The sequence below is a fragment of the Zalophus californianus genome, chromosome 11, assembly GCF_009762305.2.
Source record: "Zalophus californianus isolate mZalCal1 chromosome 11, mZalCal1.pri.v2, whole genome shotgun sequence".
In the NCBI taxonomy this organism is placed as follows: Eukaryota; Metazoa; Chordata; class Mammalia; order Carnivora; family Otariidae; genus Zalophus; species Zalophus californianus.
In genome coordinates this window covers 1-23,692 of record NC_045605.1, presented here as the reverse complement: position 1 = coordinate 23,692, position 23,692 = coordinate 1, and the positions used below count along the sequence as shown (strand labels likewise).

Sequence of the window (23,692 nt, the reverse complement as noted above, 5' to 3'; positions counted from 1 at the left end):
GAGGTAAGGGTGGTGCTTGCTATTCACATAGAGCCAGGTGGGACTTCACTAGGAAGGTGATCCTTGAGTCAAGATCTAAAGAAGGTGAGTGATATCACATCAAGAGCATTCTAAACGGAAGGAAAGCATGTGCAAAAGTCCCGGGGCAGGAGCGTACCAGGTATGTCCAGAAGTAGCAGGAAGGCCCTGTGGCCACGGGAGACAGCTTAGGACATGACCTCAGGGAGGTGACAGAGGGAGACAGAAAGCCATTGCAGTGCTGTGACCCCATGGGACCCTGTTTCCTTGGGCCATCCTGGCTACAGTGTTGAGAACAGATGACAGAGTGTTGAGGATGGGCAGGGGAGGTCCATGATGAAGCTTTTCCAGGAACTCAGGCAAGAGATGGCCTTTAGTATGGACCGGACAGGTGGCCTTGGAAGGAGTGGTCAGTCCTGTTCTGGGTACGTTTAAGAAGGAGCTCACCGGATTTCCTGATGTGTTAGATACTGGGAATGGGAGAAAGGGGGAATTGGGGTAACTCCCAGCTGTGGCTGGTTGTCCTGAGCGAGGGGAAGGAGGAGGTTTCTGGGGGTAGGAGGTCGTCTGTGTTCCGCATGCTCAGGAAGGTGCCTTTCACGGTGGATCTGCTGATGTGCGTGTCCAGGAGAACATTTAACATCTACTCCCTCAGCGACTTTCAAGTACAATATCCCCCACTTTTTAAAAGTTCACGGTACACATGTTTTTTTTTTTTTTTTTTTTAAAGATCTATGTCATTACCCGGCTTCAATAACAGGAGGAATCGCTCTGATGAAAAAAGTCGAAAAGTGAGCATCGTGTTCATCATCTGTTTTGCGGGGAGCCACTGCAGAGGTGGCGTGCACTTCAACCAGGTCTTTCCTGGGAACCGCTCTCCACGTCCAGGCCCCAGCACTTTGAATTGTGTCTGTGAGCATCTGCTGTGCTTCATCTCCATTTATTTTGGGGATCTGTTAGGAAGTCGTGTCCCGAGGCCTAGGAAAAGCCAAAGATAAGTCGTTTTTGGAGTCTGAGCACGCGATTTTTTTCTGTAGAAATGAATGGTAATTCCTCCTTTGGTCTACACCATTCTTGCTGTGAGAGGTTTCCTTCCTAGGAAGGAAGGAAACTACTTTCAAATAGCGGGGGAACCTGTACGCCATCCTGCAGGGTTAGCTTTAGTCTCCATGCTGCACAGAATGTTCCAAGACTTATGCATTTTATCACTCAAACATTTTGCCTTTTTTTTTTAAGATTTTATTTATTTATTTGAGAGAGAGAGAGAATGAGAGCACGGGAGGGAAGAGGGTCAGAGGGAGAAGCAGACTCTCTGCTGAGCAGGGAGCCCGATGTGGGACTCGATCCCGGGACTCCAGGATCATGACCTGAGCCGAAGGCAGTCGCTTAACCAACTGAGCCACCCAGGCGCCCAAACATTGTGCCTTTGACCACCTCCCCCATTCCTCCCCCATCCCTGGATCTGGCAACCAGCAATCTGTTCTCAGTATCTGTGCATTCAGTATTTTTTTTTCCATGTGGAACGTCCATGAACATCTGGTATTTGTCTTTCTGTGTTGAGTTACTTAGCATAATGCTCCCAAGGTCTCTGTTTCTATGTCTGGCTACTGTGAAGAATGCTGCAGTGAACATGGGAGTGCATCTATCTTTTTGAGGTAGTGTTTTTGTGTTCTCCAAATAAATCCACCCAGAGCAATCACTGGGTCATGTGGTAGTTGTATTCATTTTTCCAGGAACCTCCATACTCTTTGTCACCGGTGCTGCACCAATGTACATTCCCACCAACAGTGCACAGGGTCCCCTTGTCTACACACCCTTGACCACACCTGGTGTGTGTCTCTGGGACAAATGCCATCCCGACAGGTGTGAGGAGATAGCGGATTATGGGTTTGACTTATGTTTCCCTGACGACGATTAGTGATGTTGAACAACTTTTTCTGTGTCTTTTGGCCACCTGGGTGCCATCTTTGGAAAGTATTCACATATTCTCCCCGTTTTTTATACAGGTTTTTTTTGTCTGTTTTGATTTGTATGAGTGTTTTGTATATTTTGGATATTAGCCTCTTCTCACACATATGATTTGCAGATTTTTTTTTTCTCATTGGGTAGGTTGCCTTTTAAGTTTTGATGGTTTCTTTTGCCATGTAGAAATTTCAGTTTGATGTCGTTCCCCTTGTTTATTTTTGCATTTCTTGCCTTTGCCTTTGGTGTCCGATCTAAAAGACTCTTTGCCAAAACCAGTGTCGAGAAACTCACTACCTGTGTTTTGTTCTCGGAGGTTTATGGATTCCGGTCTTATATTCAAGTCATTCATCCATTTAAAATTTTTGTGTGTGCTGTAAGAAAGCGATCCAGCTCCATTCTTCTGCATGTAGTGTGCAGTTTTCCAGGACCGTTCACTGAAGAGGCAGTCCTTTCCCCGTTGTATATTTTCTGCTCCTGTGTCGTAAGTTAAGGCCATACATGTGTGGGTTAGTTTCTCAGGTTTCTTCTTCTCCTCCTCCTCCTCTTCCTCTTCCTTCTCCTCCTCCTTCATTTTTTTTGTTTTACAGTTTATTTTTTGGGAAAGTATTTTTTCCTGTTGGAATATATGCAGTGTGGACTTTATTGATTACATGTTCATACTATTTGTTAGGACATTTCTCTCGTGTGTTTTTGTAAATGACTTGCCGGATTTATAGCTTTCAACAGGTTTAACATTTGGGCAGAACTACTCAAAATGTTATATTCTTCCATCCGATAAGAGATTGTGTCTGATTGTCTTTTGTGATGCTATCAGTTGTGATAATTGATATGTTTCTTTTCCATGATAGGTTTATTAAAGTGATTTTAATATTTCTTAAAAACGTGGATTCTAAATCACTCTTATTTAATAATATGTGTTTATATAAAACAAGTTTAAAGAAATGCATTTATTGGAATCAGCTGTTGAAACAGGAGATAAATATTAATTCCCGTTCAGAGTTAATAATAATTATATCAGAGCTAAGTCTAAATATACCTTTAATGTACTGACTCTAATGAGTACACTTTGCCCAAAGTGCTATGATTATCATTTCCTGAGCTTTCTATTCAGTTCCATTGACCTGTGTGTCTGTTTCTATGTCAGCACCATACAGTTTTGATGAGCACAGCTTTGTAATCTAGCTTGAAATCCGGGCGTGTGGTGACTCCTGCTCTCTTCTTTCTCCAGGTTGCTCTGGGTATTTGGTGTCTTCTGTGATTCCATATGAATTTTAGGACTGTCTTCTATTTCTTTGAATAATGGCACTGGAATTCAGATAGGGATTTCATCACATCTGTAGATTGCTTTTGTTGCTGTGGACATGTGAACATGATTAACTCTTCCGGTTAATGAGCAGGACGTACGCTTCCGTTTATTTGTGTCGTCCTCTGTTTCTTTGACGCATACATGCCCCCTCAACATGCATGTGTTTTTCCTTCCTTTTCCAACATGTGTTCAGTGTACCAGGTCTTTCTCATTCTTGGTTACTTTTCTCCTAGGTTTTTTTTTCTTGATGCAATTGTAAATGGCATTGCTTTCTTCTTTTCTCTTTGGGAAGGTTTGTCATCAGTACACAGAAATGCAACAAGTTGGGACACCTGTGTGGCTCAGTCGGTTAAGCATCTGTCTGTGGCTCAGGTCACCATCCCGGGGTGCTGTCATCGAGACCCGCAGCGGACTTCCTGCTCAGTGGGGAGTCTGCATCTCCCTCTCCCTCTGCTGCTCACCCTGCTTGTCCTGTCTCTCTCTGTCAAATAAAGTCTTTAAAAAAAGAAATGCAACAGGTCTCTGTATATTGCCTTTGTATCCTGCAGCTTTACTGAATTTGTTGATTCTAACAGTTTTGTTGGAATCTCTATGGAATTCTATATATAGTATGTCATTTGCAAACAGTGACAGTTTTCCTATTTGGATTTCATCTTTTCTTTTTGTCTGAATGCTTTGGCTAGGTCTTTCAATACTGTGTTGAATGAAAGTGATGAGAGTGGGCATCTTTGTCTTGTTTTTTTGTCTTTTATATAGTATGTTTTATATTTATTCATGAGAGAGAGAGAGAGGCAGAGGCAGAGAGAGAAGCAGGCTCCCCGCCTAGCAGGAAGCCCGATGCAGGACTCGATCCCAGGACCCTGGGATTGTGACCCGAGCCGAAGGCAGACGGTTAACCATCTGAGCCACACGGGCGCCCTCTTTGTCTTGTTTTTGATCTTAGTGGAAATGTTTTCAGCTTTTCACCCTTGGGTATGATGTCAGCTGTGAGTTTTTCATATATGGACTTTGTTATTTTGAGGTGTGTTCCCTCTATACCCAGATGGTTTAGAGTTTTTATCATAAATGCATATCGAACTGTGAAGTGTTCTTGTTGAGGTACAGCGCAATGTGGGGGTTCGCCGGGATAGGCGTGCAGATTTCTCCAGGTCAGAGACCTTTCCGTAGTTCCAAATGACGCAGGATCCTTCTCGGTGGCAGCCTGAGTTCTCTCCTATTATTGAGGTGTCCCCAGTGCCCGGAGCTTTGTAGCCAGGAATCTGGGGAAAAACCCATCAGAACCCAAGCCAGGGTTAGGGTTCGGGACTACGGGCATGACAGGCCCGATCTGCTAGCACTGTGGCAGGCTTTCCAGGGGACTGAGTTGAGGGCGTGGATCAGGATGAATGTCATGCCAGGGATTTTGGCCAGGGGGCCGCTGAAAGTGGGGGTTCGCTAGGATGGGCATCCGGAGTTCCCAATGGCGAGGTTTCCTTCTGTGTGTCAGTCTGAGTCCTCTGGTATTGCTCAGTTGTCCCCAATCCCTGGAGTTTAGAGGAAGGCCTCTGGGGACAGACCCATCACAAGCCAAAATAGGTTTAAGGTTAGGGCTTATGTGCGTGGCAGGCCTGATCTACCAACACAGTGGTGAGCTTCCCAGGGAGCTGAGTTGTGGGCATGGGTCAAGGTGAGTGCCAGGCCCAGGATTTTAGGCCCGACCACTGAATGTGGGAGATGGATGGGGTGGACATGCAGGTTTCTCTTGCCCTGAATACTTTCTGGAGTCCAAACGGTGAGGTTTCCTTCTGGGTGTAGGCTGAGTCTTCTGGTACTTCTCAGGTGGTCCCAATTCCTGGGGCTTTGGAAACAGGCCTCTGAGGACCGACTCCTGAGAAGCAAACCTAGGTTATGGTAGGGCCTTAGGGGCTTGGCAGGCTGAATCTACGGCACTATGGCTAGCTTCCCGGGGGTGTGAGTTGAGGCCGTGTGTCGGGGTGAGTGTGAAGCTCATGGTTTGCGGCAAGGGGGCCAATGAAAGTGCAGGTGTGCTTTAATGTGCATGCAGTGTACTCCTGCTCTGAACGCTTCCCACAGTTCCAAATGGTGCGGTTTCCTTCTGGGCGACAGCCTGAGTCCTCCGGTATTGCTCAGGTGTCCCATTTCCTGGGACTTTGGAGCCTGGCCTCTAGGGACAGATCCCTCAGAAGCCAACCTAGGGTTAGGATAATGGCCTAGGGTTATTTCAGCCACATCTGCCAACACTGTGTCATGCTTCCCAGGGCTCTGAGTTGGGGGATGCGTCAGAGTGAGTGTCAGGCTCGGGGTATGCCGCCAGGGGACCCCTGAATGTGGGGTTTGGCTGGGGTGGGCAAGTAGGGTTCTCCTGCTCTGAATGCTTTCCAGGTTTCCAAATGGCACAGTTTCTTTCTGGGTGGCAGGCTGAGTTCTTTGGTATTTCCCATGTGTCATCAATCCCTGGGGCTTTATTGCCAGGCCTCTGGAGACAGAGCCCACAGAAGCAAACCCTGAGTAAGGGTTAGGGCCTACGGGTGTGGCAGGCCCAATCGGCTTGTGCCGTGGAATGCTTCCCAGGGGCATGAGTTGACCACATGGGTCACAGTGAGATTAAGGTCAGGGTTTGCAGCCACTGAAAGTAGGGGTACGTTGGGATGGGCATGCAGAGTTTTCCTACTCTGAATGCTTTCTTGAGTTCCAAATAGTGTGTTTTCCATCTGGGTGGCAGGTTGAATCCTCTCGTATTGGACTGCTGTCCCGAATCCCTGAGGCTTTGGAGCCAGGTCTCTGGGGAAAGAAACCGCAGAAGCCTACCTAGGATTAGGGTTGGCCGTAGGGGCATGGCAGTTGATGTGCCAGCACTGTGGCGAGCTGGGGTCTGAGTTGAAGGCATGAATCAGGGTGAGTGTCAAGCTCAGGGTTGGTGGCCGGGTGTCCTCTGAATGTTGAGGTTCGCTGGAATTGGCATGCAAACATCTCCTGCTGCGAATGCTTTCTGGGGTTCCAATTGGCGTGGTTTCCTTCAGGGTGGCCGGCTGTGTCCTCTTGTATTGCTCAGATGTCCCCATCTATAGTGCTTAGGAGCCAGGCCTCTGGGGACACCACCCTAAGAAACCAACCTGTGCTTATAGGGCCTAGGGTCGAACCGTACATGTCCACACTGGGGAGAGCTTCCCAGAGGTCTGTGTTGATGGCATTGTTCAGGGTGAGTGGCAGGGTCAGGGTCTGCCGCCAGGGGGCCAATAAATGTGGGTTATGACTGGGATGAGCATGCTGAGGTCTCCTGCTCTGAATCCTTTCCATAGTTCCAAATGGCGCATTTTTCTTCTGGGTGGCAGCCTGACTCCATTGAAATGGCTCAGGTGTCCTGAATCCTTGGGGCTTTGGACCCAGGTTCTGGGGACAGACCACTCAGGGCCCAGGTGCACGGCACTCCTGGTCTGCGGGAACTGTGGCGAGCTTGGGATGGGCTGTATGTCTTGAGGGTGGGGGGTGAGGGTTAGGCTTAGGGCTTAGGGCCATGACAGGCCTGATCTGCCAGGGCTGTGATGAGCTTCCCGGGGACTGAGTTGAGGTCATGGGTCAGGGAAGCGTCAGGCTCAGGGATTGTGGCCTGGGCACATTGCACTTGGGGTTCGTTGGGATGGACCAGCACAGTTCTGCGCTGAATGGTTTCCGGAGTTCCCAATGGCACGTTTTCCGTTGTAGTGGCAGGCTGAGTCCACTTGTACGGGTCAGGTGTCCTGAATCCCTGGGAACTTAGCCAGGCCTCTGGGGACAGACCCCTCAGAAGTCTCCATAGGATCACGGTTAGGACATGGGGGCCTGACAGGCTCGAAGTGCCGACGCTGTGGCAAGGTACGGGTGTTTTGACTTTAGGGCGTTCCTCAGGATGAGTGTCAGGCTCATGGATTGCGGCCAAGGGGCCGATGAACCTGGGGCATCCCTGGGATGGGCATGCAGTGTACTCCTTCTCTGAATGCTGGCCTGAGTTCCACATGGCGTGTTTTCCTTCTGGGTGACAGGCTGAGTCTTCTGGTCTTGCTGGAGCCAGCCTTCGCGGACAGATCCCTCAGATGCCTCCGTAGGGTGAAGGTTAGGACCTGGGGGCACCACGGGCCTGACCTGCAAGCACTGTAGCCTGCTTGGTGGGGGTTTGTCTAGAGGGCGTGGGTCAGGGTGAGTGTCAGGATCATGGTCGGCCGCCAGAGGGCGCCAAATTTGTGCGTTGGCTGGGATGGGCATTCCGAGTTCTGGTGTTCTGAATGCTCTCCGGAGTTGCAAGTAGTGTGTTTGAATTTTTTTCGGCAAGCTGAGTCCTCCGGTGTCGCTCAGGTATTGGCATTCCGGGGGCTTTGGAGCCAGGCTTCTGGGGACAGAAACTCAGAAGCCTACCTAGGGATAGACTTACGGCCTAGGGTCATTTCATCCCTGATCTATCCACGCTGGGGCAAGCTTCAGGGGGCGGGCGATCTGAGTCGGGGGCGTGGGATTAGGGTGAGTGTGAAGCTCAGGGTTTGCGGGCAGGGGCCGTTGAAAGTGGCATTTCGCTGGGATGGGCACGCAGAGTTCTCCTACTCGGAAAGCTTTGCCCCGAGTTCCCAATGGTGCGGTTCCTTTCTGGGAGACAGGCTGAATCCTCTGGTATTGCTCAGGTGCCCCTGATCCCTGTGGCTTTAGAGCCAGGCCTCTGGGGCCAGAGCCCTCAGAAGCCCGCGAGGGATAGGGTTAGGGCCTAGGGGCCCGGCAGGCCGGACATGGCAGCATCGGGGGTTTGTCTTGAGGGCGTGGGTCAGGTTGTGTGTCAGGGTCGGGGTTTGCCGCCATAGGGTGCAAAATTTGTGCATTCCTTAGGATGGGCATTCAGAGTTCTCCTGCTCTGAATGCTTTCCGGAGTTCCAAATGCCGCATTTTCCTTTTGGGTGGCAGCCTGAGTCGCTCGATATTGCTCCGGTGTCCCGAACCTGTGCGGCTTTGGAACCAGGCTCTGGCAACTTACCCCTCAGAAGCCAGCCGAGGGTGAGGGTTAGGATATAGGGGCACGGGAGTCCTGACCTCCCTGCACTGCGTCGAGGTTCCCGGGGGTGAAGGTTGAAGGCGTGGGTCACCGTGAGTGTCTTGCTCTTCTTTTCGGCCGCGGGGACCGCTGAAAGGGTGGGTGCGCTGGGATGGGCATGCAGCATTCTCCTGCTGTGAATCCTTTCCGGAGTTCCAAACGGTGGGGTTACTCACTGGGTGGCAAGCTCAGTCCTCTGGTATTGCTCAGGTGTCCCTTGCCTTTGGGACTCTGGGGCAAGACCTCCAGGAACAAAGCACTCAGGAGCCAGTCTAGGCTTGGGGTTAGGGCCCAGGGGCACGGCAGGCAGAGTTCTCCTGCTCCCAGTGCTTTCGGAAGTGCCAAATGGCGCATTTTGCTTTGTGGTGTCAGGCTGAATCCTCTGGTATTGCTCAGGTGGCCCAAATCCCTGGGGCATGGAGCCAGGGACCTAGGGAGAGAGCTCTCCAAAGCCAAGTGAGGGTTAGGTTTAGGGCCCAGGTGCACGGCACTCCTGGTCTGCGGGAACTGTGGCGAGCTTGGGATGGGCTGTATGTCTTGAGGGTGGGGGTCAGGTTGAGTGTCAGGCTCAGGGTTTGCCGCAAGGGGGAGCAGAAAGTGTAGTTTCACTGGGATGGGCATTCAGAGTTCTGCTCTGAATGCTTTCCAGAGTCCCAGTGGCGGGGTTTCCTTCTGGGTGGCAGCCTGAGTCCCTTGATACTGCTTGGGTGTCCCGAATCCTTGGGGCTTTGGAGCCAGGCTCTGGGGACAGACCACTCAGAAGCCAACCTAAGGTTAGTCTTTGGGCTTAGGGCCATGACACGCCTGATGTGCCGGCGCTGTGATGAACTTCCTGAGGTCTGAGTTGAGGCCGTGGGTTGGGGGAGCATCAGGCTCAGGGATTGCGGACTGGGCACATTGAACTTGGGGTTCGTTGGGATGGACTGGCACAGTTCTCCTGCTCTGAATTCCTCCTGGAGTTCCCAATGGCACGTTTTCCTTTTTAGTGGCCAGCAGAATCCTCTGGTACTGGTCAGGTGTCCCAGATCCCTGGGGCTTTGGAGCCAGGCTCTGGGGACAGAGCGCTCAGAAGCCAACCTAGGGTTAGGCTTACGGCTTAGGGGCATGACAGGTGCTTCCCTGGGTCTGAGTTGAGGCCGTGGGTCAGGCTGAGTGTCAGGCTCAGTGTTGGCCGCTAGAGGGCGCAAAATTTGTGCGTTCCCTGGGATGGGCATTCAGAGCCCTCCTGCTCTGAATGCTTTCCTGAGTTCCAAATGGCGCGTTTTCCTTCTTGGTGGCAGCCAGAGTCCCTCGATATTGCCCGGGTGTCCCAAATCTGTGGGGTTTGGAGCCAGGTTCTGGGGACTGACCCCTCAGAAGCCAACCTAGGGTGAGGGATAGGACATGGGGACACCAGAGGCCTGATTGCCAGCGCTGCGTCGAGGTTCCTGGGGGTGGGGGTCAAGGGCGTGGGTCAGCATGAGTGTCTTGCGTCAGTGTGAGTGTCTTGCTCTTCTTTTCGGCCGGGGGACCGCTGAAAGGGTGGGTGCGCTGGGATGGGCATGCAGCGTTCTCCTGCTGTGAATCCTTTCCCGAGTTACAAATGGCGGGGTTTCTCTCTGGGTGGCAAGCTGAGTCCTCTGGTCTTGCTCTGGAGCGAGCCCTAGGGAACAAAGCACTCAGGAGCCAACCTAAGGTTGGGGTTGGGGCCTAGGGCACGGCAGGCAGAGTTCTCCTGCTCTCAGTGCTTTCAGAAGTGCCAAATGGTGCATTTTGACTTGTGGTGTCAGGCTGAGTCCTCTGGTATTGCTCAGGTGGCCCAAATCTGTGGGGCATGGAGCCAGGGACCTAGGGAGAGACCTCTCTGAAGCCAAGCGAGGGTTAGGGTTAAGGCCCAGGTGCACGGCACTCCTGGTCTGTGGGAACTCTGGTGGGCTTGGGATGGGCAGTTAGTCTTGGAGGTGGGGGTCAGGTTGAGTGTCAGGCTCAGGGTTTGCCGCGAGGGGGCACAGAAAGTGTAGTTTTGCTGGGATGGGCATTCAGAGTTCTCCTGCTCTGAATACTTTCCGGAGTTGCCAGTGGTGCGGTTTCCTTCTGGGTGGCAGCCTGAGTCCCTTGATACTGCTCGGGTGTCCCGAATCCTTTGTGCTTTGGAGCCAGGCCCTGGAGACAGACCGCTCAGAAGCCAACCTAGGGTTAGGCTTAGGGCTGAGGGGCATGACAGGCCTGATGTGTCGGCGCTGCGATGAGCTTCCCGGGATCTGGGTTGAGGCTGTCGGTCGGGGGGAGTGTCAGGCTCAGGGATTGCGGCGTGGGCACATTGAACTTGGGTTTCGTTGGGATGGACCAGCCCAGATCTCCTGTTCTGAATGCTTACTGGAGTTCCCAATGGCATGTTTTCCGTTTTAGTGGCAGGCTGAGTCCTCTGGTAATGGTCAGGTGTCCCAAATCCCTAGGGCTTTGGAGTCAAGCCCCTGGGGACAGACCCTCAGAGGCCTCTAGGGTGACGGTTAGGGCCTAGGGGCACAGCAGGGCTGACGTGTAAGCACTGGAACCTGCTCTGGGGGGTGTGTCTTGAGGGCGTGGGTCAGGTTGTGTCAGGCTCAGGGTGGGCTGCCAGAGGGCGCCAAATTTGTGTGTTGGCTCGGATGGGCATTCAGAGTTGTGTTCTGAACCCTCTCTGCAGTTGCAAGTAGTGTGTTTGATTCTTTTTGGCAAGCCGAGTCCTCTGGTGTTGCTCAGTTATTGCCATCCCTGGGGCTTTGGAGCCAGGCTTCTGGGGACAGAAGCTGAGAAGCCAACCTAGGGATAGGCTTATGGCCTAGGGTCGTTTCAGCCCTGATCTGCCCACGCTGGGGCAAGCTTTGGGGGGGGGGGGGGTCTGAGTGGGGGGTGTGGGTCAGGGTGAGTGTCAGGCTCAGGGTTGGCGGGCAGGGGGCCGTTGAATGTGGCATTTCACCGGGATGTGCACCCAGAGTTCTCCTACTCGGAAAGCTTTGCCCCGAGTTCCCCATGGTGTGGTTTCCTCCTGGGAGACAGGCTGAATCCTCCGGTATTGCTCAGGTGCCCCTGATCCCTGTGGCTTTAGAGCCAGGCCTCTGGGGCCCGAGGCCTCAGAAGCCAGCGAGGTATAGGGTTAGGGCTTAGGGGCTGGGAAGGCCCACGTGCCAGCACTGTGGCCTGCTTCCCCGGGGTTTGTTTTGAGGGCGTGGGTTAGGTTGAGTGTCAGGCTCAGGGTTTGCCGCTAGAGGGTGCAAAATTTGTGTGTTCCTTGGGATGGGCATTCAGAGTTCTTCTGCTCTGAATGCTTTCCCGAGTACCAAATGGCGCATTTTCCTTCTGGGTGGCAGCCTGAGTTGCTCGATATTGCTCCGGTGTCCCGAATCTGGGGGGCTTTGGAGCCAGGCTCTGGGGACTGACCCCTCACAAGCCAAACGAGGGTGAGGGTTAGGACATAGGGGCACGGGAGACCTGACCTGCCAGCGCTGCGTCGAGGTTCCTGGGGGTGAGGGTTGAAGGCGTGGGTCAGCGTGAGTGTCTTGCTCTTCCTTTCAGCCGCGGGACCACTGAAAGGGTGGGTGCGCTGGGATGGGCATGCTGCGTTCTTCTGCTGTGAATCCTTTCCGGAGTTCCAAACGGTGGGGTTTCTCTCTGGGTGGCAAGCCGAGTCCTCTGGTCTTGCTCTGGAGCGAGTCCTAGGGAACAAAGCACTCAGCAGCCAACCTAGGGTTGGGGTTAGGGCCTAGGGGTACGGCAGGTAGAGTTCTCCTGCTCCCAGTGCTTTCAAAAGTGCCAAATGGCGCATTTTGCTTTGTGGTGTCAGGCTGAGTCCTCTGGTATTGCTCAGGCGGCCCAAATCCCTGGGGCATGGAGCCAGGGTCCTAGGGAAAGAGCTCTCCGAAGCCAAGCGAGGGTTAGGGTTAGGGCCCAGGTGCACGGCACTCCTGGTCTGCGGGTATGTGGCGAGCTTGGGATGGGCGTTTTTTCTTGAGGGCTGGGGTCAGGTTGAGTGTCAGGCTCATGGTTTGCTGCCAGGGGGCGCAGAAAGTGTAGATTCTTTGGGATGGACATTCAAGTTCTCCTCTGAATGCTTTCCAGAGTTGCCAGTGGTGCGGTTTCCTTCCGGGTGGCAGCCTGAGTCCCTTGATACTGCTCTGGTGTCCCGAATCCTTGGGGTTTTGGAGCCAGGCCCTGGAGACAGACTGCTCGAAACCAACTTAGGGTTAGGCTTAGGGCTTGTGGGCATGACAGGCCTGATGTGCTGGTGCTGTGATGAGCTTCCCACGGCCTGAGTTGAGGCCGTGGGTCAGGGGGGAGTGTCAGGCTCAGGGATTGCCCCCTGGGCACATTGAACTTGGGGTTTGTTGGGATGGACCGGCACAATTCTCCTGCTCTGAATGCTTCCTGGCGTTCCCAATGGCACATTTTCCTTTTTAGTGGCAGGCAGAGTCCTCTGGTACTGGTCAGGTGTCCCAAATCCCTGGGGCTTTGGAGCCAGGCTCTCGGGACAGAGCACTCAGAAGCCAGCTTTGGGTTAGGCTTAGGGCTTAGGGGCAAGACAGGCTTGATGTGCTGACGCTGTGATGACCTTCCCGGGGTCTGAGTTGAGGCCGTGGGTTAGGTTGAGTGTCAGGCTCAGGGTTGGCCGCCAGAGGGCGCCAAATTTGTGAATTGGCTGGGATGGGCATTCAGAGTTGTATTCTGAACGCTCTCCAGAGTTGCAAGTAGTGTGTTTGAATTCTTTTTGGGAAGCTGAGTCTTCTGGTGTTGCTCAGTTATTGCCATCCCTGCGGCTTTGGAGCCAGGCTCTGGGGACAGAGCGCTCAGAAGCCAGCTTTGGCTTAGGGGCATGACAGGCCTGATGTGCTGGCGCTGTGATGACCTTCCCGGGGTCTGAGTTGAGGCCGTGGGTTAGGTTGAGTGTCAGGCTCAGGGTCGGCTGCCAGAGGGCGCCAAATTTGTGAATTGGCTGGGATGGGCATTCAGAGTTGTATTCTGAAAGCTCTCTGGAGTTGCAAGTAGTGTTTTTGAATTCTTTTTGGGAAGCTGAGTCTTCTGGTGTTGCTCAGTTATTGCCATCCCTGGGGCTTTGGAGCCAGGCTTCTGGGGACAGAAGCTAAGAAGCCAACCTAGGGATAGGCTTACGGCCTAGGGTCATTTCAGCCTTCATCTGCCCACGCTGGGGCAAGCTTGGGGGACGGGGGATCTGAGTGGGGGGCGTGGGTCAGGGTGAGAGTGAAGCTCAGGGTTTGCGGGCAGGGGGCCATTGAAAGTGGCATTTTGCTGGGATGGGCACGCAGAGTTCTACTCGGAAACCTTTGCCGCAGGTTCCCAATGGTGCGGTTTGCTTCTGGGAGACAGGCTGAATCTTCTGGTATTGCTCAGGTGCCCCCAATCCCTGTGGCTTTAGAGCCAGGCCTCTGGGGCCAGAGCCCTCAGAAGCCAGCGAGGGATAGGATTAGGGCCTAGGGGCACGGCAGGCCCGATGTACCAGCACTGTGGCCTGCTTCCCTGGACGTTTGTCTTGAGGTCCTGGGTGAGGTTGAATGTCAGGCTCAGGGTTTGCCGCTAGAGGGCGCAAAATTTGTGCATTCCTTGGGATGGGCATTCAGAGTCCTCCTGCTCTGATTGCTTTCAGGAGAGCAAATGGTGCGTTTACTTTGTGGGTGGCAGCCTGAGTCCCTCGATACTGCTCAGGTGTCCTGAATCTTGGGGCTTTGTAGCCAGGTTCTGGGGACTGACCCCTCAGAAGCCAACCTAGGCTGAGTGTTAGGACATAGGGACACGGGAGGCCTGATGTGCCAGCGCTGCGTCGAGGTTCCCGGCGGTGGGGGTCAAGGGTGTGGGTCAGCGTGAGTGTCTTGCTCTTCTTTTCGGCCAGGGGACCGCTGAAAGTGTGAGTTTGCTGGGATGGGCATGCCGCGTTCTCCTGCTGTGAATCCTTTCCGGAGTTCCAAACGGTGGGCTTTCTTTCTGGGTGGAAGGTGAGTCCTCTGGTATTGCTCTGGAGCGAGCCCTAGGGAACAAAGCACTCTGGAGCCAACCTAGGGTCGGGGTTAGGGCCTAGTGGTTAGAGCGTAGCGGCTAGAGCGTAGGGGTTAGGGTGTAGGGCCTAGGGTTAAGGTTAGGGTTAGGGCCCAGGGTAGGGCCAGGGTTAGGGTTAGGGTTAGGGTATGGGTTAGGGGTTAGGGTTAGGGTACGGGTTAGGGGTTAGGGGTAGGGTTAGGGTACAGGTTAGGGTACGGGTTAGGGTACATACAGTATCTCAGACCCGGTTCGGGTCTGAGGCCTGTTGATCCCCTTTGTGGGGGCCATGTTTCACAATGCCCGACGTACCTTTAAATCCCTTAAATCTCGGACTCCTCACCGTCTGGGCACAATGTCCTAATGTCTCCATCTTGTGGATGAGGAAGCAAGGGGCTCAAAGGAGCCAGGGACCAGTGTACCCTCAAGGTGAATCAGCTACCACATTGAGAGGTGCGATGATGCATCTTTGGGGTGCTCTAGACCTGTCCTGATGCAGAGGCAGATGGCAATAAGGAAGGGCCTGGCTTTGAAGTAGTAGGGGAAGTAGTAGGTGCTCTCTGGTGTTACAGAAACCACGGACTCTGGGAGGATGGGGCAAGCTATGTCCATCTCCGAGGGGTTGGCCGAGGCCAGAGGCGACTATGCATAGCCGTGGGAGGCTGCCGTGTGCTTGCTGCCCCCTGCTCTCCTGCATGCGCTCACATGGCGTTGCCTGGCAGCTCCCGCCCTGGGCACAGCCACGGAGTGCTCTGCCCGCCACGCCATGCTCAGAGTATCTGTGGCTGCTGTCGCCATCTGTCCTCATGGCTCTCTAGGGCTGTCTGTCTGTTGCCACCCCCACCCCTCTCCCGAATGCCCACTGGAGCCCCGAGAAAAGACATCTGGGAGGAGGGGTGAGAACTTGAGTCTCAACAAAACGCAGCAGGTGACTTGTTGAGCTTTGCGTTCATGCACCATGTGGATGAACAGTGCCTTCCCCTGCCTTGTCTTCCATCCCTTCTTTCTCACCCAGACCCTAGATTTTCCCCAATATCTCCAGGAAATCTTCTCGTCTGTGCCAGTGGCCTGAGCAGAGCGCTTTGGGCTGGGCAAATGATAACTGTGTTATCACAGTCTTGGCCCCTCCAGACCCAAGTGAGCAGGTGCTTTAGAGGCCGGGCCCTTGGAAGCTCCCTCCCATTCCTCTGCTTTATTGTCTTGTACAAAGGATTTCCCAGCACTGTAGACAAAGTCTCCTTTCCATCTCTGTGCCCATCCTCCCAAAGTGACTGGCTCATTTGAGAACCTGGGGCCCACAGGGCAGGGGTGGATGTCTCTTGGCCATCCTGTACCACTGAGATTCTCTTTCCCCAGCACAAGCAGGTGAGGGAGCTCTAGGCAAACTGTGTGCCCTCCAGGGTCACACCTCAAGGTCCACTCCTGCCTTCTTGCTGCTCTGGACCACAGTCAGCACCTCCTTGTGACTACCAGACCTCCCACCCCATGGCTCCGACATCTAGCCCTCCAGCAGAGACAGTGTAGTCTCCAGCCACCCCGGTGGGAACTGAAGAGGCAGACAAGGGCTGGGTTGGGGCCACTGTCCTTAGAAGTAAGAGTGAGACCTCCCTCTCCACCAAAGGCCTCAGCCCAGCCTAGAGCAGATGGGCAGCCCTGGAGGGAGGGCGGCCAGCTCTCCCCAGGCTCCCCATGCCTCCTGCACGTGCTCTCCTACTGCTGCTCTCATTCAACACGTCGTGTTCTTTTCTCTTCATCTGACCACTGAATCTGGCGATATGATGTGTCTAGGCCTGAGCTGCTTGCATATGTTAAAACACCAAAGTGGCAGGAAGCTGCTGTCAGGCTGCGTGCGGGCACCTGGTCTCCAAGCAGACAGAGGGTGGGAGACTGCCCAGGGCCACAAGCACCCCCACGTCGTGGACACCGTCCAGAGCCGTGCTCCCTGAAAGGGATGTGCCAATAACTCAAGGCGCCCCTGGACCAGGGTAAGCCTCCCTCCCAGGTAATCTGTGGAGTCCAGAGTTTATTGCTTCTTTTTGTGCTTGATTTTGAACCTCTTGGATGAGGGAGCAGTGCTAGATACCCTGGGATCTCTGGAGTTGAGACCATTTGCGAATTTCATAAGTGGCTTCCGTGGTGTGGGCCTCAGGGTCGCCAACACTTACCCTTCCTATGGTGACTTATCTGCAGGCACCAGGAGCAGCCCCAGAAGAGATGTTTGCCCCTCTGCCAGGTCCCAGGCAGCAGGGGCTTTGCTAGCCATATGGAGAAGTGAAGGGCCCTTCAGAGGCTCTCGGTGAAGAAGCAGCCTTGCCCGGCACTTGGACGGCTTGGCTGTGTCTTGCCAGAGGCGGTCAGTGTTAGAGGCCCATCCACAGTTGGTCTCCTGGCTCCACCTGGCAGCAAGGAGCTGCTTCTGAGAATTTTTCTCTCTCTCCCTCCCTGTTGGGTGCAGGGGAGCCTAAAGCAGAGGGGTTTCTTTGATTTGCTGCATGAGAAGTGATTTGCAATGACAAGCTTTACTTTTGGAAGGTTTTCTGGTGGCCGATTGCTGCTTATACCATAGAGCAGTGACGTTTTGTTCAATCTCTCTTTGTATGCACTTTTCTTCAGGACCACAGCACGCCAGGGAGAGGTGGGTGGGGAGCAGCACCTGCAGTTGCAGGAGGCTGGTCTCCGCAGGTTAGAGAACAGCCTCTCTTCCCTACAGAACAATTTCATCAACCTCAGCTTTCTCCGCCTCTTCCGTGCTGCCCGGCTCATCAAGCTGCTGCGCCGAGGCTACACCATCCGCATCCTGCTGTGGACCTTCGTCCAGTCCTTCAAGGTGAAGCCCAGGCACGGCCCTCGTGCCCTGACCCTCCCCTGTGCGATGCACAGTGCTGTGGCCACCACCTCCTCCTCGCCACCAGAGCAGCCCCTCCTCGTGGAGGCTCCTTGTTGGCACCCGTTATCCTATTGTAGTTTACAAAGACATTTTAAGTGATCCAGAGAGCATCTTGGTAATGCTCACTGACTCTGAGGTGGGTTCTATGACTGATTATAGACGAAGGAACTGAGGCGGTCTCTTGGTGGAGGGGCTTCATGGTCAGTGGGGGTGGACTTGCGGTCACTGGGGTCTGGGTGGCCCCAGAGACCCGGCCACCGTCCACTCTGCAGATGAGGCCCGAGCAAGGTAGCTGGGCAGCCCTCCCTGGAGGTGCCCTGTCCTCTGTATGTCTCCACAGGCCCTGCCCTATGTGTGTCTGCTCATCGCCATGCTGTTCTTCATCTGCGCCATCATGGCATGCAGGTGGGTGCGCCTGATGGGTCAGGGAGCAGAAGGGGCCCCTGTGCCCTGGGGCAGAAGGGCACTGATCATGGTCATCAAATAGCATCAGTGACAGATTGGCACTTGGGGAACATTTCTGTGTTTGAAGCACTTTATGAACTTAATTCTCAGAAAGGCTGTTCTACCGATAAGGACACGGAGGCTGGGCACCACGGGTTTGGGCCTGTCACCCAGAGTCCACTAGTGAGGCGTAGCTCCACCGTCTGTGGGAAAATGCTCTGCTGTGCTCCTGAGTGGAACCCCATTGGGCTGTTAGGGTGTTGATGGGCATGTTTGATTGGGTGCCGGGCCCCCATGGTGGTGGAGCTTTTGAGCACATCTGCCTAGTTCTGAGTGGCCTGCAAAGCACCAGCTGGTCATTCTGTTAGTCCAGAGTGTTGACCTGATCCTTTACAGGAAGTTATATATTACAGAAGAAAAAAGTCAACAGGATCACAGCAGATCACTGTCCTGTCAAGTTCAGCTTGGATAAGTTAGATTGCCTTTATTTTGCCAAAGAACCCTTTGTCAGCTACTTAGAAAAACATTTAAAAGAAAGCAGTGTTCCAGTTTTAAATCTTTGGCATCTGGCCACTTTTCAACAGTAGGATGGGAGATAGATCCAAATGTTAAATTATGGTGGGAGAAGCCATTGTCTTAAAGGTTAGCTGAGAAGTGATTTTTAAACTCTACTTCAGGGATTGAAAAGGTTCTCTTCCTTTAAAATTTGCTGAGATCTGATCCTATTTAAAATATATATATATTTGTGCCTGCTTTGGTTTGGGAATTTATAAGACCAGAAGGGTCACTGATCTTTGTTTTTGGTGAATATGTGATAGTTCATAGATTTTTCAGCCAGATTCCAGATTTTAAGCCAAGTACAGTTACTGACTTGTTTGCATTCCTAACCCTAAAAATAAATCAATTAAAATGGATAAAAAGCCCATTGTGATATTTGCACAGAAATTTAGAAAGAAACTTTCAAGTTGACCTCATAGCTATTACCAATAAAATTATTGCTTCGGAGTCATTGATGACAAGGTGAAATTTCAAATGCTTCCTGTCTTATATATAGCGCAGCCCATGTAAACTTAGCTCCGGGTGGCATTTTTACTCGGCATGCGGATTTGCAGGTGTAGACATGCGGAACTGGGCAGGGGGGCGGGCAGTGACATGTTTGGCTGGAAGTGCTGACCCCTCCAGCCCCTGCCGCAGTGGTGGTGGCTAAGGGCAGCGTCCTGTGCCTTGTGGGTCCTCACGTGCAGACATCCTCTTCTGCCTGGCCACAGCTCCTGAGGACCCAACAGGACCAGCCTGCAGCGTTCTTTCTCATTTCAGGTTTTTGGAAATATTGCCCTGGATGATGACACCAGCATCAACCGGCGCAATACCTTCAGGACGTTTTTGCAAGCCTTGATGCTGCTGTTCAGGTGTGTTGTTTGGGGAGTCAGCGCAGGCTCAGAGGCTCCTCCGTTCAGGAGGGACAGGGCATGTGCCGACCCAGAGGGCCACCCCCCTCCGACCCCCAGCTTGTGCTGGCTTCCCCTCAGTGGGCCTTCCCAGCTTCTTCTCCCCTCTTCCTCCTTCCTTCCCTAAGGGTTCCTGGGCCTCGGGACAGATGGAAGGGAAGTCCATGAGGGAGGTCAACCTGAGAGCCCCAGGTGAGGCTGGCCTTGACCACCTCAGCTCAGATCCCTGGGGGTGGCCAGAAGGCCTCTGGTGAAGCTGCAGCCAAGGGTCTGGGAGGACAGAAGGTGTCCAGCAGGGCCTTTTTCGGTGTGCTGGCCATAGGCTTTGCATCTGCTCGCCTTGTTGACTGCAGGGTCTGTGGGATCGGGGGCAGGGGCAGGGGCGGGGGCAGGGCAGGGGGACACAGAATGTGCTACTTAGGGACCCAAGGAGCTCAACTGGCCAGAGTGAGTGCCTCCACCTGCCCCATGGCTCACAGGACTGCAATCCCCTAGGCTCCAGGCTCCAAGGCAGGCAGAGTAGCTTTTTTCTGGCTCAGGCGCCTCCCTGTGTGCTCGACAGGGCTGCATGTCAGCTTTTGTTCCGAGACGTGACACACTCTCTGTGGCCCATCCTGGTTTGGGGGCTGTGGGGAGGGGGTGAATGTGTCTCACTGCCTCCGTGTCCCCTTCGTTAAGGCAAGCCCACTACATGACCCTAGGAGGGAAGAAAGGAGCTCTTCGCAGGGACTTGTGGAGGAGGGGTGCTGACATAAAACCCTTCTTGAGGTGCCCACACGCGTGTTTGTTCATGCAGATGCACCAGGATGCTGTAAGGCCTGTGCTGGGAGATGCCCAGCACGGTTAATCCCAGGCAGATGCATTCCAGGGCCCGTGGAGGTTCTTCTTTTTATGGAGGGAGATCAGACCGATCTGCTTAGCTAAGCTGCCTGGAGAGAGTTGTCTGACTCTTGTTTTTTTAATCAGATGGACAAGTATCCTTAGGCTTACACTTTCTCCAAATGACATCATTTCTCTGGACTTTAGCTATTATGTTCATTTCATCTCTTCATTAATTAATGTCCTGCCTCGTGCTGCAAGAGTTGAGGCAGGCCTATGAAACCAGCCTCAGTTTTAAGTCTTTGTTCTCAAAGATCTCTTTTCCTCCCTGGTCTCTGTGTCACATGTGAGCACCAGTATCAGTCAGGCCTGGCATTGGACAGCTGCCCTGCAGGAAAAGCCCCCTACTCCTAGCCATTGTTAATGGGAAGTGGGCTCCACTTGTGCCGAGAGCTGGCCATGCAGGCACACCCAGTGTCGGGGGGGGGCCCAGGCCTCTGGTCTGCCTGCTAGTCTAGTGCACATCTGGCCCTCATGCTGGCCACACACCCAGGGACAAAAGTCCATGAAGAAAGGTCCTCCAGGGTGGCCACTCAGGCTGGTGGGGCTGTTCTTGCTGTGTTCAGGAAACAGCAGATGCTGGTGTGGCTGGAGTGGACTGAGCAGAGACCACGGGGAAAGAGCAGGCTGCGAGTTTCACAGAGCTGTGGGCAGTTGTGTGAATGTTGGCTTTTGCAGTAAGTGAGGGGTCATTGAGAGGAAAAGTGACCTGATCTCACCTGTGTGTAGTGGACCCAATTGGCCGTTGGGTGGGGCAGAGCAGGAAGATCCATGAGGAAGCTATTGCAGCAGCTCAGGGGAGGTGGTTGTTGCTTAGCCCAGGGTGCTGAGAAGTGGTAAGAGTCTAGCTGGTTTTTGAAGGTAGATGAGCTGATGAAGCTGGTGAGAAGGAATGGAGGCAGGGATGCCTGCAGTATACTTGGCCTAAGAAATGGGATGGAGCCCCCATTTCTTGAATCAGGGAAGGCTGGGATGGCACATGCCGGGTGAGGGAGGCCAGGAAGGGCTGTGTTGGCTTCGAGATGCCAGAGGTCCATGAAGGGGCGCTCACCATAGTGCTGACTTTTGGTGCAGTGTCTTGTTGTCAGTAACTAGTTCTTTCCGAGTTAATGATCAGTTTGAAAACCTAATGCCAGAGGATTCTTTTTAAGAAGCAGGCATCTCTTACCTAGACCTTACATATGAGTGGGTTCTCTGTGGGAGGGAGCCCAGGGAGGGTATGCACTTGAGCCAGCTCTTCTGAGATTTCTTCTCAGGCTGGCCTGGGCCTTCCTTTGTGGGTCTCATGGCTCTGCCCTTCTTCTCAGGGGTGCCACTGGGGAGGCCTGGCATGAGATCATGCTGTCTTGTCTCAACAACCAGGCCTGTGATGAGCACACCAATGCCAGTGAGTGTGGGAGCGACTTTGCCTACTTCTACTTCGTCTCCTTCATCTTCCTTTGCTCCTTTCTGGTAAGTCCTGGTCACTGTGCCCATGTGTCCACCTGTCTCAATCCATCCCAGGCCCCCCTTCCATCTCTCACTGATCCCTGATACTGATTCATGTCACATTACAAGCGGATTTTTCCTTCTCAGAAAGGGTTTTAAGTTTCCACGGGACAACTGTCCTTTAGTCTTTAGCCTCTGCCATGGTGATGAGTTACAAAGAAGCAGCACTCCAGCTGGTGTGCCTGGGGCAGATGAGCCTCAGGAAACTGGTTGTTGGGGCGGTAAGTGGACTAGGTCCAAGTCAGCAGACACCTCTGGGAAACTTTGAGCAGGGGCATGACACAATCTGGTTGATACTTTAAAACCTTGCTCTGGCCTCTGGTCAGGAGAGGCTGAAGAGTGGTCAGGAGATGGTTGGAGGTGACAGTGCCTAGAGAAGGGTGGGGATGAAGGGGGTTGAGCTGCACTTTAAAGACAGAGCCAACATGACTGATGAGTAAGCACAGGCATGAGGGAAAAAGAGAAAGAAAGCCGCACCTGCCATTCGCTGGGGTGCTGGAGAAACAGGCGCTGGTTCACGCCAGTGAGAATGTGACGAGGTGCAGCAGCTGTGGAAGACAGTCTGGTAGCTCCTCAGTAAACTGAAAATAGAATGGCAGTGTAATCCAGCAACTCCACTTCTGGGCGTATGCCAGAATTGAAGACAGGGACTTGAATAAATATTTGTACACATATGTTCATAGCAGCATTATTCACAATGGCCAGGAGGTAAAAGCAACCAAAGTGCCCACCAACAAGTGATTGGTACACAAAATGTGACATGAACATACAAGGGACTATCATTCAGCCTTAACAAGAGAGGCAGTTCTGGCCCATGCTTCAATATGAATGAATCGTGAAGTCATTATGCCAAGTGAAATAAACCAGTGACAAAAGGAAAAATAACTGTATGGTTTCACCTATCTGAGGCCCTCGAGTGAAGTTCACAGAGACAGAGTAGGATGTAGGATGGCGGGTGCCAGGGACTGGGGGAGGGGTGGGAGTTAGGGTTTAATGGGGTCAGGGTTTCAGTTGGGGAGGATGGAAGAATTCTGGAGATGGACGGTGGGGATGATTGCACAACAGTGTCCGTGTGCTTGATGCCACTGCACCGTGCACCTAAAAGTGGTTAAATTGGTCAGCTTTTTGCTATGTATGTTTTACCACAATTTAGAAAATGGTATTAGAAAAGAATTAACATCAATCCTATCCAAACTCTTTTTATTTTTTTAGAGGGGGGAGGGAAAGAGGGAGAGAGAGAATCTCATGCAGACTCCATGCTGATTGTGGAGCCCGACGTGGGACTCCATCTCACGACCCTGAGATCATGACCTGAGCTGAAATCAAGACTCGAACGCTTAACTGACTGAGCCAACCAAGTGCCCCCTATTCAGATTCTTTCAAAAAGTAGAAGAGCAAACACCTCCTGACACATCCTGGGATGCTGCCATTGTCCTAATACCAAAGGCAGGCAAAGATGCCACAAAAAAAGAAAACTACAACCAATGTCCCTGATAAATATATAGTAAGAATCCTGAACAAGATACTAACAGACTAGTTCCAACAACACATTAAAAGGATTATACACCATGATCAAATGGGATTTATCCCAGGAATGCACGGATGCATTTTCAACATACAAAGATTAACCAATGTGATGAGGAAAAAACCCACATGATTATCTCATTGGTGCGGAAAAGCATTGGACAAAATTTAACATCCTTTCATGACAAAAACACTTAGCAAACTCGGAGTAGAAGGGAACATCCATAACATGATGAAGGACATTTATGAAAAACCTACAGTTAACATACTCAGTGGTGAAAGACTACAAACTTTCCCCCCAAACAGCAGGAATTAGACAAGGATGCCCACTTTTTTTTTAATTATGTTAATCACCATACATTACATCATTAGTTTTTGATGTAGTGTTCCATGATTCACTGTTTGCATATAACACCCAGTGCTCCATGCAGAACGTGCCCTCTTTAATACCCATCACCAAGGATGCCCACTTTTTATCACTTCTCAACATTGTGCTGGATGTCCTAGCTAGAGCAGTTAGGCAAGAAAAAGATATAAAAAGCATCCAAATTGGAAAGGAAGAAGTAAAGTTATCTCTATTTGCAGATGATACTATTCTATATGTAGAACATGCTGAAGAACACACACACACACACGCTACTACTAATAATGAGTTAATCAAAGTGTCAGGGTATAAAATC

General features: G+C 52.5%; 1 protein-coding gene across 1 annotated transcript in view; it reads left to right on the top strand.

Annotated features, from left to right (window-relative positions):
- The window catches only part of LOC118356074, a gene marked incomplete at its 3' end in the record, with an annotated part of 52,798 nt that extends 31,346 nt beyond the window's left edge, over positions 1 to 21,452 (top strand). Inside the window, exons 3-6 of the mRNA XM_035722809.1 lie at positions 17,053 to 17,169; positions 17,570 to 17,634; positions 18,991 to 19,082; positions 21,308 to 21,452. Of these exons, the coding sequence (XP_035578702.1) occupies positions 17,053 to 17,169; positions 17,570 to 17,634; positions 18,991 to 19,082; positions 21,308 to 21,452 (419 nt within the window). The remainder of the gene's footprint in view (positions 1 to 17,052; positions 17,170 to 17,569; positions 17,635 to 18,990; positions 19,083 to 21,307) is intronic.
- Positions 21,453 to 23,692: the final 2,240 nt, after the last annotated feature.